This window comes from Python bivittatus, unplaced genomic scaffold, assembly GCF_059951505.1.
Source record: "Python bivittatus isolate LINGU-HERP-01145 unplaced genomic scaffold, Pbiv_v1 ctg000340_np1212, whole genome shotgun sequence".
NCBI classification, from domain to species: Eukaryota; Metazoa; Chordata; class Lepidosauria; order Squamata; family Pythonidae; genus Python; species Python bivittatus.
Window position 1 is genome coordinate 9,300,174 of NW_028277056.1, and position 16,926 is coordinate 9,317,099.

Below are 16,926 nucleotides of genomic sequence, written 5' to 3' on the forward strand. Positions count from 1 at the left end.
CACCCCACTAATGCAAGACTCAGAATAATTATTTAAGTTTTAAGAAGGCAGTTTCTTGTTATGTGCTAGGAAAAATCTCCTAACTTTAAGAGGAGTTCAACAGAGGAACCTAGTGCCAGAGAGATTATGTTTGAATGAACATAAGCATTGGCTGGCCTGCCATCTGTCAGGAATGATTTAAATTGGGTTCCTGCCTATATTTGCATTTCTACGGCTGCCTAACTCAATAGCAACTCTAGGCAGCATATAAATTAAAGACAAGTGCCATAATACATTATCCCCCACCTCCCCAAAATCATAACAAGAGAATAGACATGTATTATAAACAAACCCAGTATGGTTCACTCCAGGGGGACATGTATCCCAATGCATCCCAGCTAGGTCTTCAAGGCCCACTTAAAGAACAATAGGATCAGGTCTGTTTTAACCTCTGGGAAGATGCAATTCCAGAGGGAAGATACCTTGACAGAGAAGGCTGCTTCCTAGACCCCATCAGGTGACAGTGCTTGAGAGATGAGACGGGATGTGAATCCACCCTATTGGATGGGCAGACTAAATGGGATAAAGTCCGTCAGATATGCCTATGCCATGAAGGGCTTTGTAGGTGACAACCAGCATCATGAATTACAGTGGTACCTTGGGTCACAAACGCTTCTGTTCACGACCAATTCGGGTCACGAACAGCTCCGTTCGCAAAATTTTGCTTCCATTCGCGAACGCCGGATCGGGTAACGAACAGGATCCGCAGCCATTTTCCCTCCCGTGACACGTGGTCGTGGCTTCCTGTAGGAAGGGGGACTCTCCCTCCAAGCAATAACCGCCTCCCCACCCGCCTTCCTGTCCTCCGTGCCGGAAGTCGCGTCGAGCAAGGTTAGCGTTCTCTCTCTTCGTACTGTATTTTGTGTCATATTTTTGTGGTTTAAAAAAAAAAAATACATATGGTTCAGAACGGATTAACTGTAATTACATTGAACCTTATGAGAAAATTTGATTTGGGATGCAACCAAAATCGTGTCGCAACCAAATTCGGAGGGGTCAGAATGGATTAACCGTATTTACATTGAACCTTATGGGAAAATTTGATTTGGGTCGCGACCAATTTGGGTCACAACCAGAGTCGCAGAACGAATTAAGTTCGTGAACCGAGGTACCACTGTACACCTAGTATAGCTTGTGTAGCAGAGGTATTATATGGGCATACCAAGGTATACCCCTAACTGCTTGCACTTCTGGATCCTGCACCAGCGAGTGGTCTTCAAGAGTAGCCCCTTGTACAGCATATTGCAATAGTCCACATGCGAGGTAAGTAACTGTGAGGGACTCTGAGGAGGGCCTCGTAGTTCAGGACAGGGTGCAATTGGCGCACCAGGCAAATCTGGACAAAGACTTTCCTGGCCACACCTCCCACCTGCTCTTCAAGCAGGACCTGGGAGTCCAGGAGGGCCCCCAAATTGTGCATCAGTTCTGTCCTGATTCAGAACTAAAGAACTAGAGAATCAGTTCTCAACTGGGTTCAGAACTAAAGATGGAAAAGCCACAGTACTGGAAGAACCATGAACCCATAGAAACTGGGTCTTGTCACAACAGTTGAGCTTAAGCCTGTACCTCCCCATCCAGACCCTGAAAGCCTCCAGACACTGGGACAAGACTTTGATAGTACCACTTGGTTGAGCAGGGGTCAAGATACACCTGTCTTTTGTTTATGTCTTTTCCTGCAGTCCAGTTAGCATTTACTGGATGGTGTATATGCTGAATGTTAGGAAAAAAACTTCCCAAGAGCGTTTCAAAGGTAGAACCAGTTAGGTGGTGAGCTCCTCTTAGCAGAATATGTTCTAACAGAAGCTAGATAGCCATAAACTTTAATTTTCTGCAGCAGTTTCAGTGGCCCTTTCCTGTCCTTCATGAAGTCATAAGCCCTGGCTACATTAGGATCAACAGAAAAATAAGTTTGGCCTGGAAAAGAAGGAGCTTCACTCAGTTCCCCACCTCATGTGTTCCAGTTAAAGACTTTTTCAGGGAATCCCAATAAGGAATTGTATGGACACTGAAGGACATGGCATGTGCAAATCTGGAGTTTACACAATATTGTGCTGAAAATAAAGGATCAGGAGGTCTACAACGGGTTTAGTTAAGAAGTCACATGAGATCCTGATTATTCATTGGCTATCCAGGTTGATTTCAAAGCATTCTGGTTTGTCCCTCTGGAGGATGTTAGAGTTTGGAACTCACAAAGCAGATGAAAAATGATAGGAAATGTTTGCTTGGGGTATATCTGAAAGACATTCATAGTACAGCTCTTCATAATCTGCACAAGAATACTTTCCAACAATGTAAATTATGTCTGCACATTACAAGAAGTTTCAGTGCTCTTGTGTCTCATTTAGGCACTGGGAAGCAATAATTTAAATACACTGTTCTCTGTAAAATGCCTATTAAAAGCCCTCCTTCTTCATAGAACAACATGGCAAACATGTTGCTGTCATTTACCTCTGACATAAAGACTGAAGACCTGAGAAAACAATGGGGGAAAATTTGGCAGCTGAGAGCTGCATCTTTTGATTGACAGCATTCACAGCCGGCAAACCGTGACGCAATGCTATCAGTGGGGAGAGTGTAGCAGGATTTCTGGCACATATTAATTCTTTGGTGGGGTTAGGAGGTCTAAGAAAGGTTTGTAGATAAGTTAAGCTAGAATCCACTTGTATAAGCCACTTCGACAATCCACTTTTCTCTTGTCTCCCACTGAAAATCAGAGAGATTTTCTATGCCATTGTTCATGGGTTTGCCAAAAAAAATCAGACAATACAATCGTGGAGTCTTCATGGCTTCTAACCCATGGATTAGACAGACCTCATCAGACTTCAACTGGATGTTCTCCAGGTATGTTAATAAAGTAAAGGTAAGCCTTCCTTCATGCCAAGCTCAGCTCTGGGTGACTTCATGAACACATCCATGTAGTTTTCTCAGCAGCAATCAGAAATTATTTCCCACTGCTTCCTTCAGGATATTCTTCAACTTTCCAGTCTACCCTACAGTTTGGGGATTTGTTTGGTGGGCTGCCTTCCAAGTACTAACCAGGTTCAATCCTGTTTAGCTTTTGAGCTCAACCAAGGTGAGTTAGGGGCTGCTACCTGCTGTTGATATAAAAGTCAGGATAATTCTATAATCCTTCAGTCAACATCGGAGAGGCACCGAAGTGGGGAAGTTGGAATCCTTGAAATACACTTCCTGTGTTATATTTATGAATGCAAGAGGTGGAATTTCAGACTGCAAAAACGGAACTGCATTTTTCATACTCTTTCAGTTAGAAAAATAAAATGAAATCTCTCTCTCTCTGTAGACAGAGAACATCTCGACAAAACTACAGGACTTTTGGGAGGTTGTGGATCATTCAGTTATGCAATCCTTCAAATGGCCCTGTCAAAAAGGACAGTACAGTGTGTTAATACTCTAGCATTTTAGGAAGATACGCTACTGAAGGAGAAGAATTTTAGCACAAACCGACTTGTTCCATCATTTCACTGAGAGATATAAAGACCAAATATCTAATGGAGCCTCATAAAACTGCCTGTTATTCATATATCCTTAACAGACCTTTTTTTTAAAAAAAAAAAAAAGTCTTGAAATGTTATTGCTACAGGATTCATTTGCTTATAAACATGTGGCCCTATCGAATAAAAAAGATTTGGTAAAAGGCTTCATGCGCTCCTGGAATTTAAACTCCATTGTGCCACGTGGCAAAAGAGACATTCTTTCCATTCTTCTCCTCCAAAACTGATAATTGATTCAGGCATGTGTAGGTTAAGCTGATTGGCAGACTCAAGGATTCTTAGCCGTCTTTACTTCGCAGGCTCTTTAAGTGTGCATTGAATTAGAAGCTATAACTGGGAAGAAAGTGCCAATTTAAATTGGAAGAGAGCAGTGCTTCAGCTTTAGAAGAGAAACACCAGTTCTATTAGCACCTCATCTGCTCCAAACCACAGGATTAGATTATGAAAATAAAGCTCTTGATTTAAGATGCGCTCACTGATTGGCCTTGTGTTTACTCCATACAGAAAGCAGATGCACACTGGAAAAGCCACATAAAAGATGCTCTTTGAAGGCTATAAGACTTAAAACAGGCACAGGCAGCTTATCCAGCTAGGATTTGCACACATTTAAAAAACAAAATGGGGAGGAGGGAGATTCAAGAGCTTTGCTGAACATTTCAGCCTATTTTGCATGTTAATGAAACTTGGAAAGGGGGCTAAGTTAAATATGAAGAGGCCCAGTCCATTGATTTTGCCCTTTATTTTTGCAGAGAAGCAAACATCAAATTCATAGCCCAAGAAACAGCATTGCTGTTTTTCTCCATCTTCATTTGGGCAGTACAATCTAGTGGTGATGGGGGCCAAATAAAAAAGCAGTTTGGAGTCTGAAAGTCACAGCTTGTCCATTCCTATCTTAAAAACTAAAAGGAAACTCTTTTCCTTAAATTTAAATTTCAAAGACTATATTAATCTTTAAGAAGTTAATATAAATGATCCTTCAGTTAAACCATGTTGAGTTGAAATATACAATTTGGCACGAATTGTGTGAAACGGCTCGTTCGAAGGGCAATCCCATGCAAGGTGACCTGCAAGTAAGTCCCCCTGAAATGGAGCTTAATTGTGAATACACATGCGCTATTTAATGCTACGTAATGTACATGCCTTGGGATGTACAGTGGGAGCACATTTCATGGCATTAAATAGCACATGGGGTAAGATACCAATCAATTGAGCAAAAAGGCAGAAAACAAACAGAAAACAAAGGTTTCTGTCAGAAATTGCGTGCTGCTTGCTTGTGTCAAACAGCAAGGAACTTTAAGCTCTGATTCAAAACACAGTAGCTTGTAAATGTGGAAAGAGATATGTGATGTATATTTTGTTCTAAAGCTCAACAACATGGAAGTCCTCTCAAAACACAGCAAAGATATTTTTGGAAGACCAACAGAAGGAGAAAGCCATATCATTTGCCCTGACATAAATCCCCATCTTCAAATACTGCAGCTACGCTATGGATCTGTCAAACTGCCTGGAAGATGTCTCTGCTGCTCCCAAGCTGGTACCCTGAAGATGTGTTGGGCTTCAACTCTTCTAATTCAGAGACACCATCAGGAAAATCTTTGAAAAAATAACTTATGAGATTCCTGTGGATTCCTTTAACTCCTGAATAAATAAAAAGAAAATATTCAAGATGAGGGAAGAGCTTTCCTACTAAAACAGCTCCATCTCTTGGAAATTATATTCACATAGGGAATCATCCCCCCAAAGAAGGTGGGGCCATTGCAAATAAATAGGTGGGGTCAGGACTGTACTTTTTAGAGGAGATGAGCAGTTGTGGCTAAGTCTTTGAGTTGAAGTTGCAGGTTGAGCCTCCTGATAAAATGACCAGTCTAACCAGTTGCATTTGCAACAAATCAAGACTGTGTCAAAATTATGACATGGGTACGGTGATGTCATGATGCAACCTTACATACATGTGTCCCAAAGTCTGAGGCAACATAAGTTTGCATCATGATGTCATAATATATGTTTTGTCGCCTTCCCCCATTGGATGTCTATGAATCTACCTTGAATAGTGCTTTATTTTTGTATGCTACTATGTCTGCCCCCTTTTACACCCTGTATTCCTGCTTCACCAACACCTTCTGTGAAACTATACAGGACTCCTCATCCTAATCTTATTTGTTTGTCTCCTTCATGGTCATTTGTCTCCATTGTAGGAGTCAATCTTCTTGATCCCTGGATACATTTTCAATCTGAGAACCTGCCCATTCAGAAACCCATTTTCTGAAGCAACCTTCCACCATTTTTCTTTTCTAAGCACATTTATAAAGCCTCAATGCCACCTAAAGCCATTCTGGAAAAATAAGGTAATAGTAAAGGCTGTCATTTTACTCTGCAACACATAGCTCCTGTAGGAAGATCTTAAACCAGTTGTATCATGGGCTTATACAGCAATTGTTTGAAGCTGCTGTCCGATCCCAGGAGAAGACAGCTTTGGTTTAAGGTCTTCTCAAAGATGCACTGAACATGATCCCCGGGTGCTCCAAATCACAATTTGCCTGTCAAAACAAGATTGCTTCACAGCCCTAGACTGTATATCTGGCACCTGCTCTCCATAGTTGCAGAGAAAAATCCTTTTCAACTTTAATTGAAGATGCCAGGAATTAAAACTGCTGTTCCTTCCTCCCTGTCATATATATCAAATAATCAAATCCTCAATTCATGCAAGGTATTACCTATATCTCTAGGCTACTTTGTTACTCCATAATACTTGCAAATTTGTTCCTGAACATGTACAACCTTTTTCTTTTGGTTGATTCTGGAAGAAAAAATCAGGTCTGGAGGCTAACCTGTCTTGCAGTCCAGCTTTCCTTGGGAATAAGTTTCTCAGTAAATTCCCCTACGTATGGTATGGAACAAGGAGAGGAATACTAAATTTCACCTGCCTCTTCCTGTGCAGCAATTAAGAGAAAACAAGATTTGGTTCTAAGATTTCTGCCTTCCTCTGCCATAGGATTCCCATATCTGGGCTGCAAACACCTGCACAACCATTAGATGGCAACAAAGGTGTTACAGTAGCTTCCTGTATTTCTTTGCTGCCATCTAGCAGCTTGTGATGGAATAGTGTTATGAAGGCCATGCTCAGGGAGATAAGCGTTTCCTTAGCCCTCAACAGGAGCGTGGGAAGTTTAAGAAGATGAGACTGGCACCACCCTAAGGAATTCATAGTGTTGTGGCTTGCTGGCTTGGGAACTTAGGTTCAGTCTGGAGAGATTTCTGTCTTGAGGTGGAAGCTAATAAACGCAACAGAACTGTATTGCACTGTCTCATGGAGTTCTTTGGGCTGAACCTGACACAGCTGTATATAGTAGTCCACCAAATGTAAGCACTACAGGTGGTGTCATCCCATCTGAAACATCCAGCCCTACAGGTGGATGCAAATGGAGCTCCTTCCCCTGAGCATTCCATTTGTAGGTATCATCTGTGATCCTGGAGATCTAAGGCTTTCTCAGCCATTTTACCTACAGTATACATTTTCCAACATACTGTATAAACACAGTTCTTAACATCTGACATTCTAGCATGGCTTAATACAGTGAATTAAGTCCAAAGGAAAGTAATGCCAAATTTTAGAACTACTGGAGCTCCACATACAGGTGTGAGCAGAGGGGAGATTTGCCACTGAAGCAAAACAAAACAGTCATTGAGCAGATAATCAGAGAAGAAAGAACCTGAACCTGAAAACTGGAAGGACCTGGTTTTGTTTTGTTTCAGTTGGCATCAAGAAAAGGAGTATTTGCAGATTCTCCACCCACGCTTGGACTGGCAGCCTAGTGTGCTAGTTAAGACAAGGCAAATTATTTGCAAGAACTTTGGAATGTATTATTGAACTTGTTTCAATACTGTAAGCCTCCTGGGGAGGACTAATGAAACAGTTATGTATTCATTTTTGTTTTATTTTCCTCTATCTTCTGCTTTTAAAGCCAACATTGGTTCCCAAACTGACACAGCTAAAATCCACATGAAAGTTTGTTGAACACATTGCCCGATGGGTGGGCAGGGCTGGGATTTTAACATAATTATGTTGTCACTGGGATATTAATATAGTTCTCAAATTATTTTCAATTCTCTTTGAGTCTTGCAGAAATGAAGATGTTTAAATCTTGATCTTCTCATGCCCAAAAGAGAATATTACTGAAGTGAGTGCAGTGATTTAATTGGAAATAATCAGTAAAAGGTCAAAAGTGACAGCATGAGAAGAGAATGGTTGACTTCTTTTCTTTTTTTTAAGCCTATTTTGAACCAGAATGGAGCTCTTTCAGAATAGACTGAGTCAGCTGTAACAATTTTGTTCGGGTGGATCACTGAACACAAATGGAACATTTTACTCGTCAATCATTCCCTCTGCTAGTCATGTTCAGGAGTGAGGGCCAATGATTTCCTTACCAAATTTGAAGCAAAGATTTGCAAATGTTCTTTAAAAATGCACCCCGAAATTTAAGAGAGGAACATGCTCACACAATAATTCATGGAAGACTACCCAGATTCCATGGCTCAAGAAAGCTGAGTATCTACTGAGTGATAGAAAGGATATGCCTGGTGTATTGGAAGCTTGATGACCATGAAAGGTGTGGCAGTTCGGGAATAACCTTGCTCATCACAGGACTGGGCCAGCTCTAGCTGACTGACTGACAAGAACATTACACAGTTCCCTTCCATCTCCCTTATTACAGTCAAATTTGTACTCTCAGATACAACATAATGCAACATAGCCCTTAATCAGGGTCAACGTTCTTTTGCCAGTGTTTCCTGATTTTGCCAAAGATACTGTAAAACAGATGGTCCCTTCTTCTGTTATTACAAAAGTTCATTGATACCAGAATCTGCTGAGCAGCTGTTCCACCCATCCAATCTCATTTGGTCAATGTTTACTCTCTCTCTCTCTTTTTGTCCTACTTAACTTCCTTCCCATGCCAACCCAGTAATCTACAGCTTGTCATTTGCCTCTTGTACCTGGAAAAGGAGCACTCATTTCTGCTTACAATAGAGAGCAGAAAAAGGGAGACATTGCATCATGGAGACTCTCTGAAAGGGCATAGTTGAAGGCATCCTGCCATTTTGAAACCCATGTGTAAGTTTTTTGGTAATAAAGGTGTTTTCCTCAACGCAATTATTAAACGATAAAGTTTATTTTAGAAAACAGTGTTTTTACTGACCTACAACTGGACCTGCCCCTTTCGGCTCTGGACATTTAAGCTAGTGCTTAAAAGCAGTTGGGAGCACATTCCTACATTCCAATGAGCCTCCACCATTTTTGTCATTGAGCACATCTGGAATATTGAGACCACATTGTGACCATTCTGGGGAAGGCTTAAAAAGTAAAGATAAGATCTCCTTCAAGTCCAGTTCAAGTCCTGATCTGTGCAGTTTTCTCAACATCATGCCCAAAGTGGTTTGTTCTTGCTTTTTCAGGGAAGTTTTTTCAACTTCCCAGTCTAATCCAACAGCTCTGATATTCTGAGAAGGTCTCCCATCCCGGATGGAGGTGCAGCTAGTTACAAAACACATGGTGCTCACCTTTGTTCCAGCCTTGGAAAAACATCCTTGGATAGTCAAGCTGATTTTCTTCCAGCTTGACTATCCACAATATCAAAATAGAAAATATCAGTTTTTGGAATTTGAGATGCTTGGCCTTGTAGAACATGGAGGTAAACAGCTTTCTTAGCAACTGTAACTCTTACTAATGCTCTCTTATGGTTTTGGCTACAATGCTTCCAGAGGGTCTCAGTGCCCTAGCAATGGGTCCTGGGGCTTTTGGCAGCTAGACTTTTTTTTTTTTGTCCTCACCAAACAAGTGAGGTGAGGCAAGAATAGATGTTTAAGTGTATGATGTATATGATCAGCTAGAGACTGATTTTGGCATTCTCTTACTGGTTGGCTGGAAGGACAACATGTTGGCTCCAGGGACTCTCATTGCTGCTCCAATTGGTACAGCCACCAGCCATTATCAGCATGGCTCTATGGCTTAGAATTCAGTTTGGAAAAGGCAACAGTGGCCATGCAGAAGCCCCCTGGATACTGGTAGCACTGTGACACTTTTTGTAATTCTGAATGAGGATAGTGGTATTATTTGTGTAGGTGTATATTTGATTGTAACAGCATGTGACAGCATGCAGCCAACTTTAGTTGATCTTAGAAAAGTTAAGTAGGGCTGGATCTGCTTAGAATTTGGAGGGGAAGCCATCAGCAAGTCCCATGGTTGAAGGCTAGACTGGGAAGTCAAAAAAATACCTAAGAAGGCAATAGCAAACCACCTCTACCATACATGTTATGAACATGTTCAAGGAGTCATCAAAACCTGAGATCCACCTGATAAGAGTCTTTACTTACATCCATAGGCATCTGTAGGGGCTGATGTGGGCAACTGATGACGTTTGAACTGAGACACAAAATCCATCCCATGAGGGTTTGTGTGCAATATCACACTGCAAGTACAAAAGGGCATAATAATTTAACAATGTACATTTTGTTATTTTGACATCACAGTGAATAAGACGTATTTGGTAAGCTGAAACTAAAGAGGCTGGAAATCTTTTGAGGTCTTGGACCATGCCACAGTAGGTGTTCCAAAGTTGCAAAGTAGGCAAGGCAATGTCAGAACATGGGTCAGGACCAGCAACAGGCTTTCCTGTGTATTTTCCCTTAGGTTTTTTTTTGTTTTTTGTTTTGGTATGTGTGTAGGGGAGGCGGAATGAGAAGTTCTGTAAATTCTGTGGGCTCACGCTATCATTTTTCTGTTTCCTGCCTCAAAAGAGCAGAAAACCATACTACCAATTTTCAGCAATTGTGGTTGGAATCACTCCAGTATGTGAGCAAAGAAAGAAAGAGGCAGAGAGATTGGGGGGGGCGGGGGGGGCGGGTTCATATGCAGCTCGGGGCTTTCAGTTGTCCCACATTGTGATTTAGAGACCCCCAAAGGATAGAAAAGCAGGATATTTTCGATAAAGAACAAAAAGAAAATCAAACTGACCACATTTTTGGGGTGTGTGTGAAGTACGTGATGACTCAAGAAACTCAATTCCATCAGATTTATGGAATGTTTAAGAGAAAAATTACTTCATCCATTCTTTTTCATTTATTCTTTCCAAGGCAGTGTTTAATTTACCACAGGGATGGGCTTCAGATCTAACCACAGAGGTGTGGGGAGCAGTTTAATGCTGGTAGGTTGAATAGGCCTCACTGCAAAAAAAGAGTTTCGCCAGCTCTTGTTATTACTAAAAAAGTAACATTACACCAAACCCATTTTTGCAACCCCTTTCTAAAATGGACCAACAGAGAATGAACATTCTTGCCAAGCCTAAACATACATCGTGTACCAAGAAGATTTTTTTTTAATATATTTATTTTAATTTTTTTCTAACCACTTATTTTTTTAAAAATTCAAGGATTCCTGGGACAATTATCATACGTCTGTTTGGGAACCCTCCTGGGTTGAATACCAGCAAACAAAGCTCAGGAAAGATTAAGGGGTTTATTCCTTGTAAGGCAAAGCAAGGCAATCTTTTTTGGACTGGTAGATCCATCCAAAAATTGTGATGGCATGTCATAGGTGCTCTCACAAAATGGTTGAATTTTACTCATCTGAAAACAGAGAAAGGCCCCCGTGCATCAGGCTGAACTCCATGTAGCTTTCTTGGAAGCAGTACAGAAATTATCTGCTATTTCCTTCTTCCAGAATGTTCCTTTGACATCCCAGTCTAATCAACAGCCCTGGCATTACCTGGTGCTGCCCATCCAAGTACTAACCATGGCTGACCCTGCTTAGCTTCCATGATTGGCCGAAAGGTTGACAAGATGCTTGGAAAATTAGCAAAATAGCTTCCATTTGTCCATCATATCCCATCTCCCCATATACTTTCTAACATTCCAGGCTATTTTTGTCTTTTTCTTTGGACGGGCAGTGAGATTTCCAATCAAAGTACTGAGTGGCAGCCCCCTATCATTTTTATTTCTTAATGCCAAAGCAGTGTGCCCACCATGATAAACACACACACACACACACACACACACACACACAGAGCCACTCACCCCTAAATGCCTGAATACCCAATGCTAATACTCAAATTGCCGTTGCATTACAGCAAATGCCAGTTAAAGATACTTGGATCTTTCCTCCCTAATAAATCATGGAATTATTAAACTGCCTCCCACCAGGGCATCATTAAGATGCCTTGCAGTTTAGAGTTGTACAACTCGGAAGAAAAACTGTCCCTAAATTCTCCCGTGCACTACAATCACCTAATAAGGTTGAAATATGTTCTGCTTCTTTAACCTACAAAAATAGCACACTGTTACGTGCTATTTTTCAAGCAAGTCTGCATCTCTATAATGGGAGAAGCTTTCCCTTCCATCAATCAAAAGGCCTTAAAAATAATAAAAATCCAACCTTGATATCATAGTAACTTCCTAGCAATTTAATAGAAGCCTTGGCTTTCTCAGGGTGGAAGAAAGGGAGTCAATTGTTAAATTTTGGACCATTTCTGCCATTTAAAGTATTTCCTTTCCAAGCCTGAGGGAATCAGAACAGCTGAGAATCAAAGTAGATTTTCAATACATCTATTTGGCCAACCAACATGCTGTGGACAAAACCCAACTTGTGTTCAGTTCGCTGGAAAGCCAATATTTCCTACCTAGTACAGGGAAGAAAGGAGACAGAAAAAAGGGGAAATATGTTTTCTAAAAAACAGTAAGTCTATTTTAGGACATCCACGGTAGGGTTTGTGCATTTACTGCTTCAGAACAGTGGAAAACCATGCCATAGATTTACAACTATGTTCAAAGAAGGGTCTTTTTTAAAAACATTTTTAAAATTTATTTTTAATATCTTTATTTTTGTAACAAAACAATCTTTAATCTTAAAAAAAGAAACTTAAAAAAATTGAAAGTACAAACTAAAAATACAAAGTAAGAAGGAAAACTTTTTTTTTAATATTTTATACTTATCAATAGTCACTGGTTTAGCAATGAATTCGCTACTGTACTATGAACAGTACAAGATATTATTGTAAGATATCACAGAATCTCTGCCATAGTAACACATATGGCTGTGCCCTTTGATTGGTAGAAAATATTGCCTTTTCCAAAGCAGATAGATCACACATTTCCAACAACCAATCCTTGACTTCTAGAATAAGATCACTTTTCCAATTTCTTAATATAATTATTTTTTTCCAACCCCCATGCTCAGTAAAACCACAATTCCTGATAAACAATCAAATTCCAAATGGTATATAATTCAACATTACATTAACATCTTTAACAATTAAAGGTTTTCCCCAAAATGTACTAATATACATTAATACACTATTCCAAAAACATATCAAAGGATCATATCAAAGGATCATGTGGATCAATGAGCCCTCAAATTTCTTATACTTCCAGCATAAAAACCTCAGAGAGGGTTCTTAGAAGTACAACAATGGAGATCAATGTCTATCTGCAAGTTACCCACATTTATCATAATTAAAGTTAGAAATAAATTGCACCGAATTTGGAAATTATTTCTGAATACACATGCACAGGAAGGCATTCCAATATCCTTATGAAACAATTTTTTTTTACGGTGAAAAAAAACCCTATTATAGCAACTAAAATAAACTAAAAGCGACAAAAATAAACTAAAAAAGCCAAATTAACAGAAAAAAGAGATGCATAAAATGACTGCAGATAACAATGTGAAATGAATTAAATGCTTATCATTAAATATAGACCATATAGAAATATTGCATCATCTTCTCATTTTTGGAACAGAGACTTTTAAAAAATAGATAACAAATTCATATCCTGGATCAATTCCTTGAAATCAGAAGGGTAAGTTTCTTTCCAATTAAATAAAACTATTCCTTTTGCTGTACCACAGGCTCAATAAAGACCAAAGTCTTTATAAGATAACAATTTCCATATTTCAGGACTATAGTTCAACATCCCACTGAGATCTTTGACTATAATATTTCTTCCCAAAATTGTACTGACAAGAATGTATATAGAGGGAGGTTGGATTGGAAAAAAAGGAGCATGGTTTTAAAACTGGAGGAAGAAACACCCATAATCCATGCTATTTTATGACACTGTCTTGATAGCTGAAAATGCACATAGTCTGCAAGCTATAGGAATGAAAGACAAGGAGCACAGTGAAAAAATGGGACAAAGGTTAGGTATAAAGAAGACCATACTCATGACAACAGGCAATACGACCAGCCTTAGAATTGACAATGAAGATATTGACCTGGTAGTTAACTTTGGCCATTTAGGATCAACTATCAACAGTAAAAGAACAAGCAGTCAAGAAATATGCTGCAGACTAGCATTTGGTAGAGTAGCCATGAAGGCCTTGGAAAAGATATTCAGATGTCATGATGTGTCTATATCCACAAAGATCAGAATCTTGCAAGCCATAGTATTCCCTGTGACATTCTATGGAAGCAAAAGCTGGATTCTGAAGAACCAGAATAGAAAGCGTTTTGATCCTTTCGAATGTTGGTACTGCAGAAGACTCCTGAGAATACCATGGATCATCAAGAAAACAAACAAATGAATCACAGATTTCTTAATACCTAGACTCATTGATTCTCCAATATTGGATGTTCCAATTCTTCTGTATCACTTTCATTTTACTTTTCAATCCTTTACAAAATTGAATTGTTGGTTTCCGTCCAGCGTTGCATCTCTTAAGGATCCTAAAATTGCAGGAAACTAAGAGGCTGCTAAAGAATCTGGGCCATACTATTTCATTAACACATATGTCAAGCATGCATACTGCCAAGCGAATATTGTAAGTGCAGTAAGTCATATTCAATACCCAATCTCTCCATGTCTTTAAAACAACCCTGAGAAATCAGCTGGTCTAAAGTCCTGATCTTTATTCCTACCAAACAATCTTGAGCATCAGGGTTCGCTGTATGCGGGATCTTCATTAACCACTTGCTTTAAGAGCTACAATTTGGGAGAAAAGAACATGTTTTAAAGACAGTTCTCATCAATTGGCTAAAGAGAAACTGAGTCATGCATATTTTAAGTAGTTCTCTTATGAACAGCAATGACTTGTGTTTAAAACATTCCAAAGAATGAGCTGATGTCGCAAAAATGGTGTCAGTCCTTAGTCAGGAATATATGAAATAATCTCTCTTTTGAAACAACCTTGTTGCAAAAGAATTTTACTCATTCCAAAATTTAGTTGATAAAAGAGCTGCCAAATAACAGATGGAACAGGGATTTCTAAATATTGGTTAAAAGAGACAATTCCAAGAATATGTCTATCATCTATTAATGCTACTGCCCCACACCCAAATCTAATGTTCTCCACCTGTGTTGCTTCACAATTCTTTCTTTGGCCATGCTGGCTGGAAAGCATGGGGATTGTAGTCAGAACAAATTTAGACCACCCCAAATTGTTGAAGCTTAAGAGAGACATGCAATGCAATGCAATGCAAATCCTATGATTTCACGAAGAGGCCATATGGAGTTCAAGCATGTTCCTGAGATAACTCTTAGGTAAGTACAAAGTCAAAGTCTTTTATTTCAGTCACTGACCAGCCAGTAAGTATGTAGAGAATTGTAGGTTTAGGTTACACTCCTACACGTGGAAGTAAATCGCATGGAGGTGGACAGGAGATGTAAAAGCTGACAGGCAACAACACTATGTCCACTTAAATTAGCATATATTCTAATTGAACTTAATATAGGTAGTCCCCAGTTTAAGAACGAGTTCCATTCCCAAGGTCTATCCTTAAGTTGAATTGGTATGTAAGCCGAAACAGTATTACACAATGCTATATTATGATGGTGATAATGGCACCTACATCATAGATGGACATCTACGTAATGGACCATGTCCTCACTTCAGGTTTGGAAAAGGAATAGGTGGATGGGCAAATGATATGGACAAATGACAATACAAAATGGATGGGAGCATACTGCACACATAAGATTTCTCATTTTTTCCCGTTCTGGAGAAACATGGGGTAGGCGTTTTGCCATTCCCATTTTAAATCTATTTTAGGGCATACACAACAACTGAGCTTTCAGCCAACAATCACACTGTGAGATGCGTCTTCCTTTGGCTGACATCCAATACAACCTCCACCTAGGCAGTTGTTAGATCCCCAAACAGCCTTAATCATGCCAAAATCTTATGGCTATTTCTGAAGAAGGAAGAGAGCTACCAATCTGCAAATTAAAAGAGGAAAAGGAGTATCAGGTAGTAGAATGGGAAAGAACAGGATGTTCTTAATAAGGGCATTTCTTCTACTTAACAGGAGGGGCTGTGGGAAAAGAAGGACATGCCACAGAGGTCTCTGTAAGGAGGGGGAAGCCAAAAAGAGCTTGAGACACAGAAGTCGAAGAAATGCAGACATTAAAAAAACGGTGCCTTTCAATGAGCTACTGATTCCTAGCTTTCTTCCATAAATAGCTCCAGGAAAACCATCTTTTGTTATTAGCATCTGAGCCAGCTGCTACTTTTCTCAAGCCAAATGATAATAGTAATGCTCAAACTAATAATGGCTGAACGGAGATGCAGTATTTTTAAAAAAGGGGGCCTATGGCAGGTAACCTTCTAGACTGGCAATCTGCCCGTCCATTGAACACACTGGGAAAGTGAATGCTATCTCAGCTGTGCCCCCGTGTTTGAGGTTCACTACCTTTCCCTTTCTCCACTGGAGAAGGAAATGGCAACCCACTCCAGTATCCTTGCCAAGAAAACCCCATGGACAATGTTAAAAGGCTAAAAGATATGATGCCGGAAGATGAGCCCCTCAGGTCGGAAGGTGTCCAATATGCTACTGGGGAAGAGCGGAGGGCATTTCCAAGTAGCTCCAGAAAGAGTGAAGCGGCTGGGCCAAAGCCGAAAGGACGTTCAGCTGTGGATGTATCTGGAAGCGAAAAGAAGGTCCGATGCTGTAAAGAACAATATTGTATAGGTACCTGGAATGTAAGCTCTATGAACCAAGGCAAGCTGGATGTGGTCAAACATGAGATGACAAGATTAAACGTCGACATCTTGGGAATCAGCGAACCGAAATGGACGGGAATGGGTGAATTTAATTCGGGTGACCATTATATCTACTACTGTGGGCAAGAAACCCTTAGAAGAAATGGAGTTGCACTCATAGTGAATAAGAGAGTGGGAAAGGCAGTAATGGGGTACAACCTCAAAAACGACAGAATGATCTCAGTGCGTATCCAAGGCAAACCATTCAATATCACAGTCATCCAAGTCTATGCCCCAACCACTGATGCTGAAGAAGCTGAAGTTGACCGCTTCTATGAAGACCTACAACACCTTCTAGAACTAGCACCAAAAAAAGATGTCCTTTTCATCATAGGGGATTGGAATGCT

At 40.0% G+C, this 16,926-nt stretch overlaps 1 protein-coding gene across 3 annotated transcripts in view; it reads right to left on the bottom strand.

Moving 5' to 3' along the window:
* The window catches only part of ME3 (malic enzyme 3), a 115,293-nt gene that overhangs the window by 77,719 nt on the left and 20,648 nt on the right, over nt 1-16,926 (bottom strand). For 2 of the 3 annotated variants that reach the window (XM_088140540.1, XM_088140541.1), the window contains exon 2: nt 9,921-10,015. The exons of the other annotated variant lie outside the window; for it this stretch is intronic. In XM_088140540.1, coding sequence (XP_087996666.1) covers nt 9,921-9,992 — 72 coding nt within the window. In that variant the 5' untranslated portion in view covers nt 9,993-10,015. The remainder of the gene's footprint in view (nt 1-9,920; nt 10,016-16,926) is intronic. 3 annotated transcript variants of the gene reach the window in all.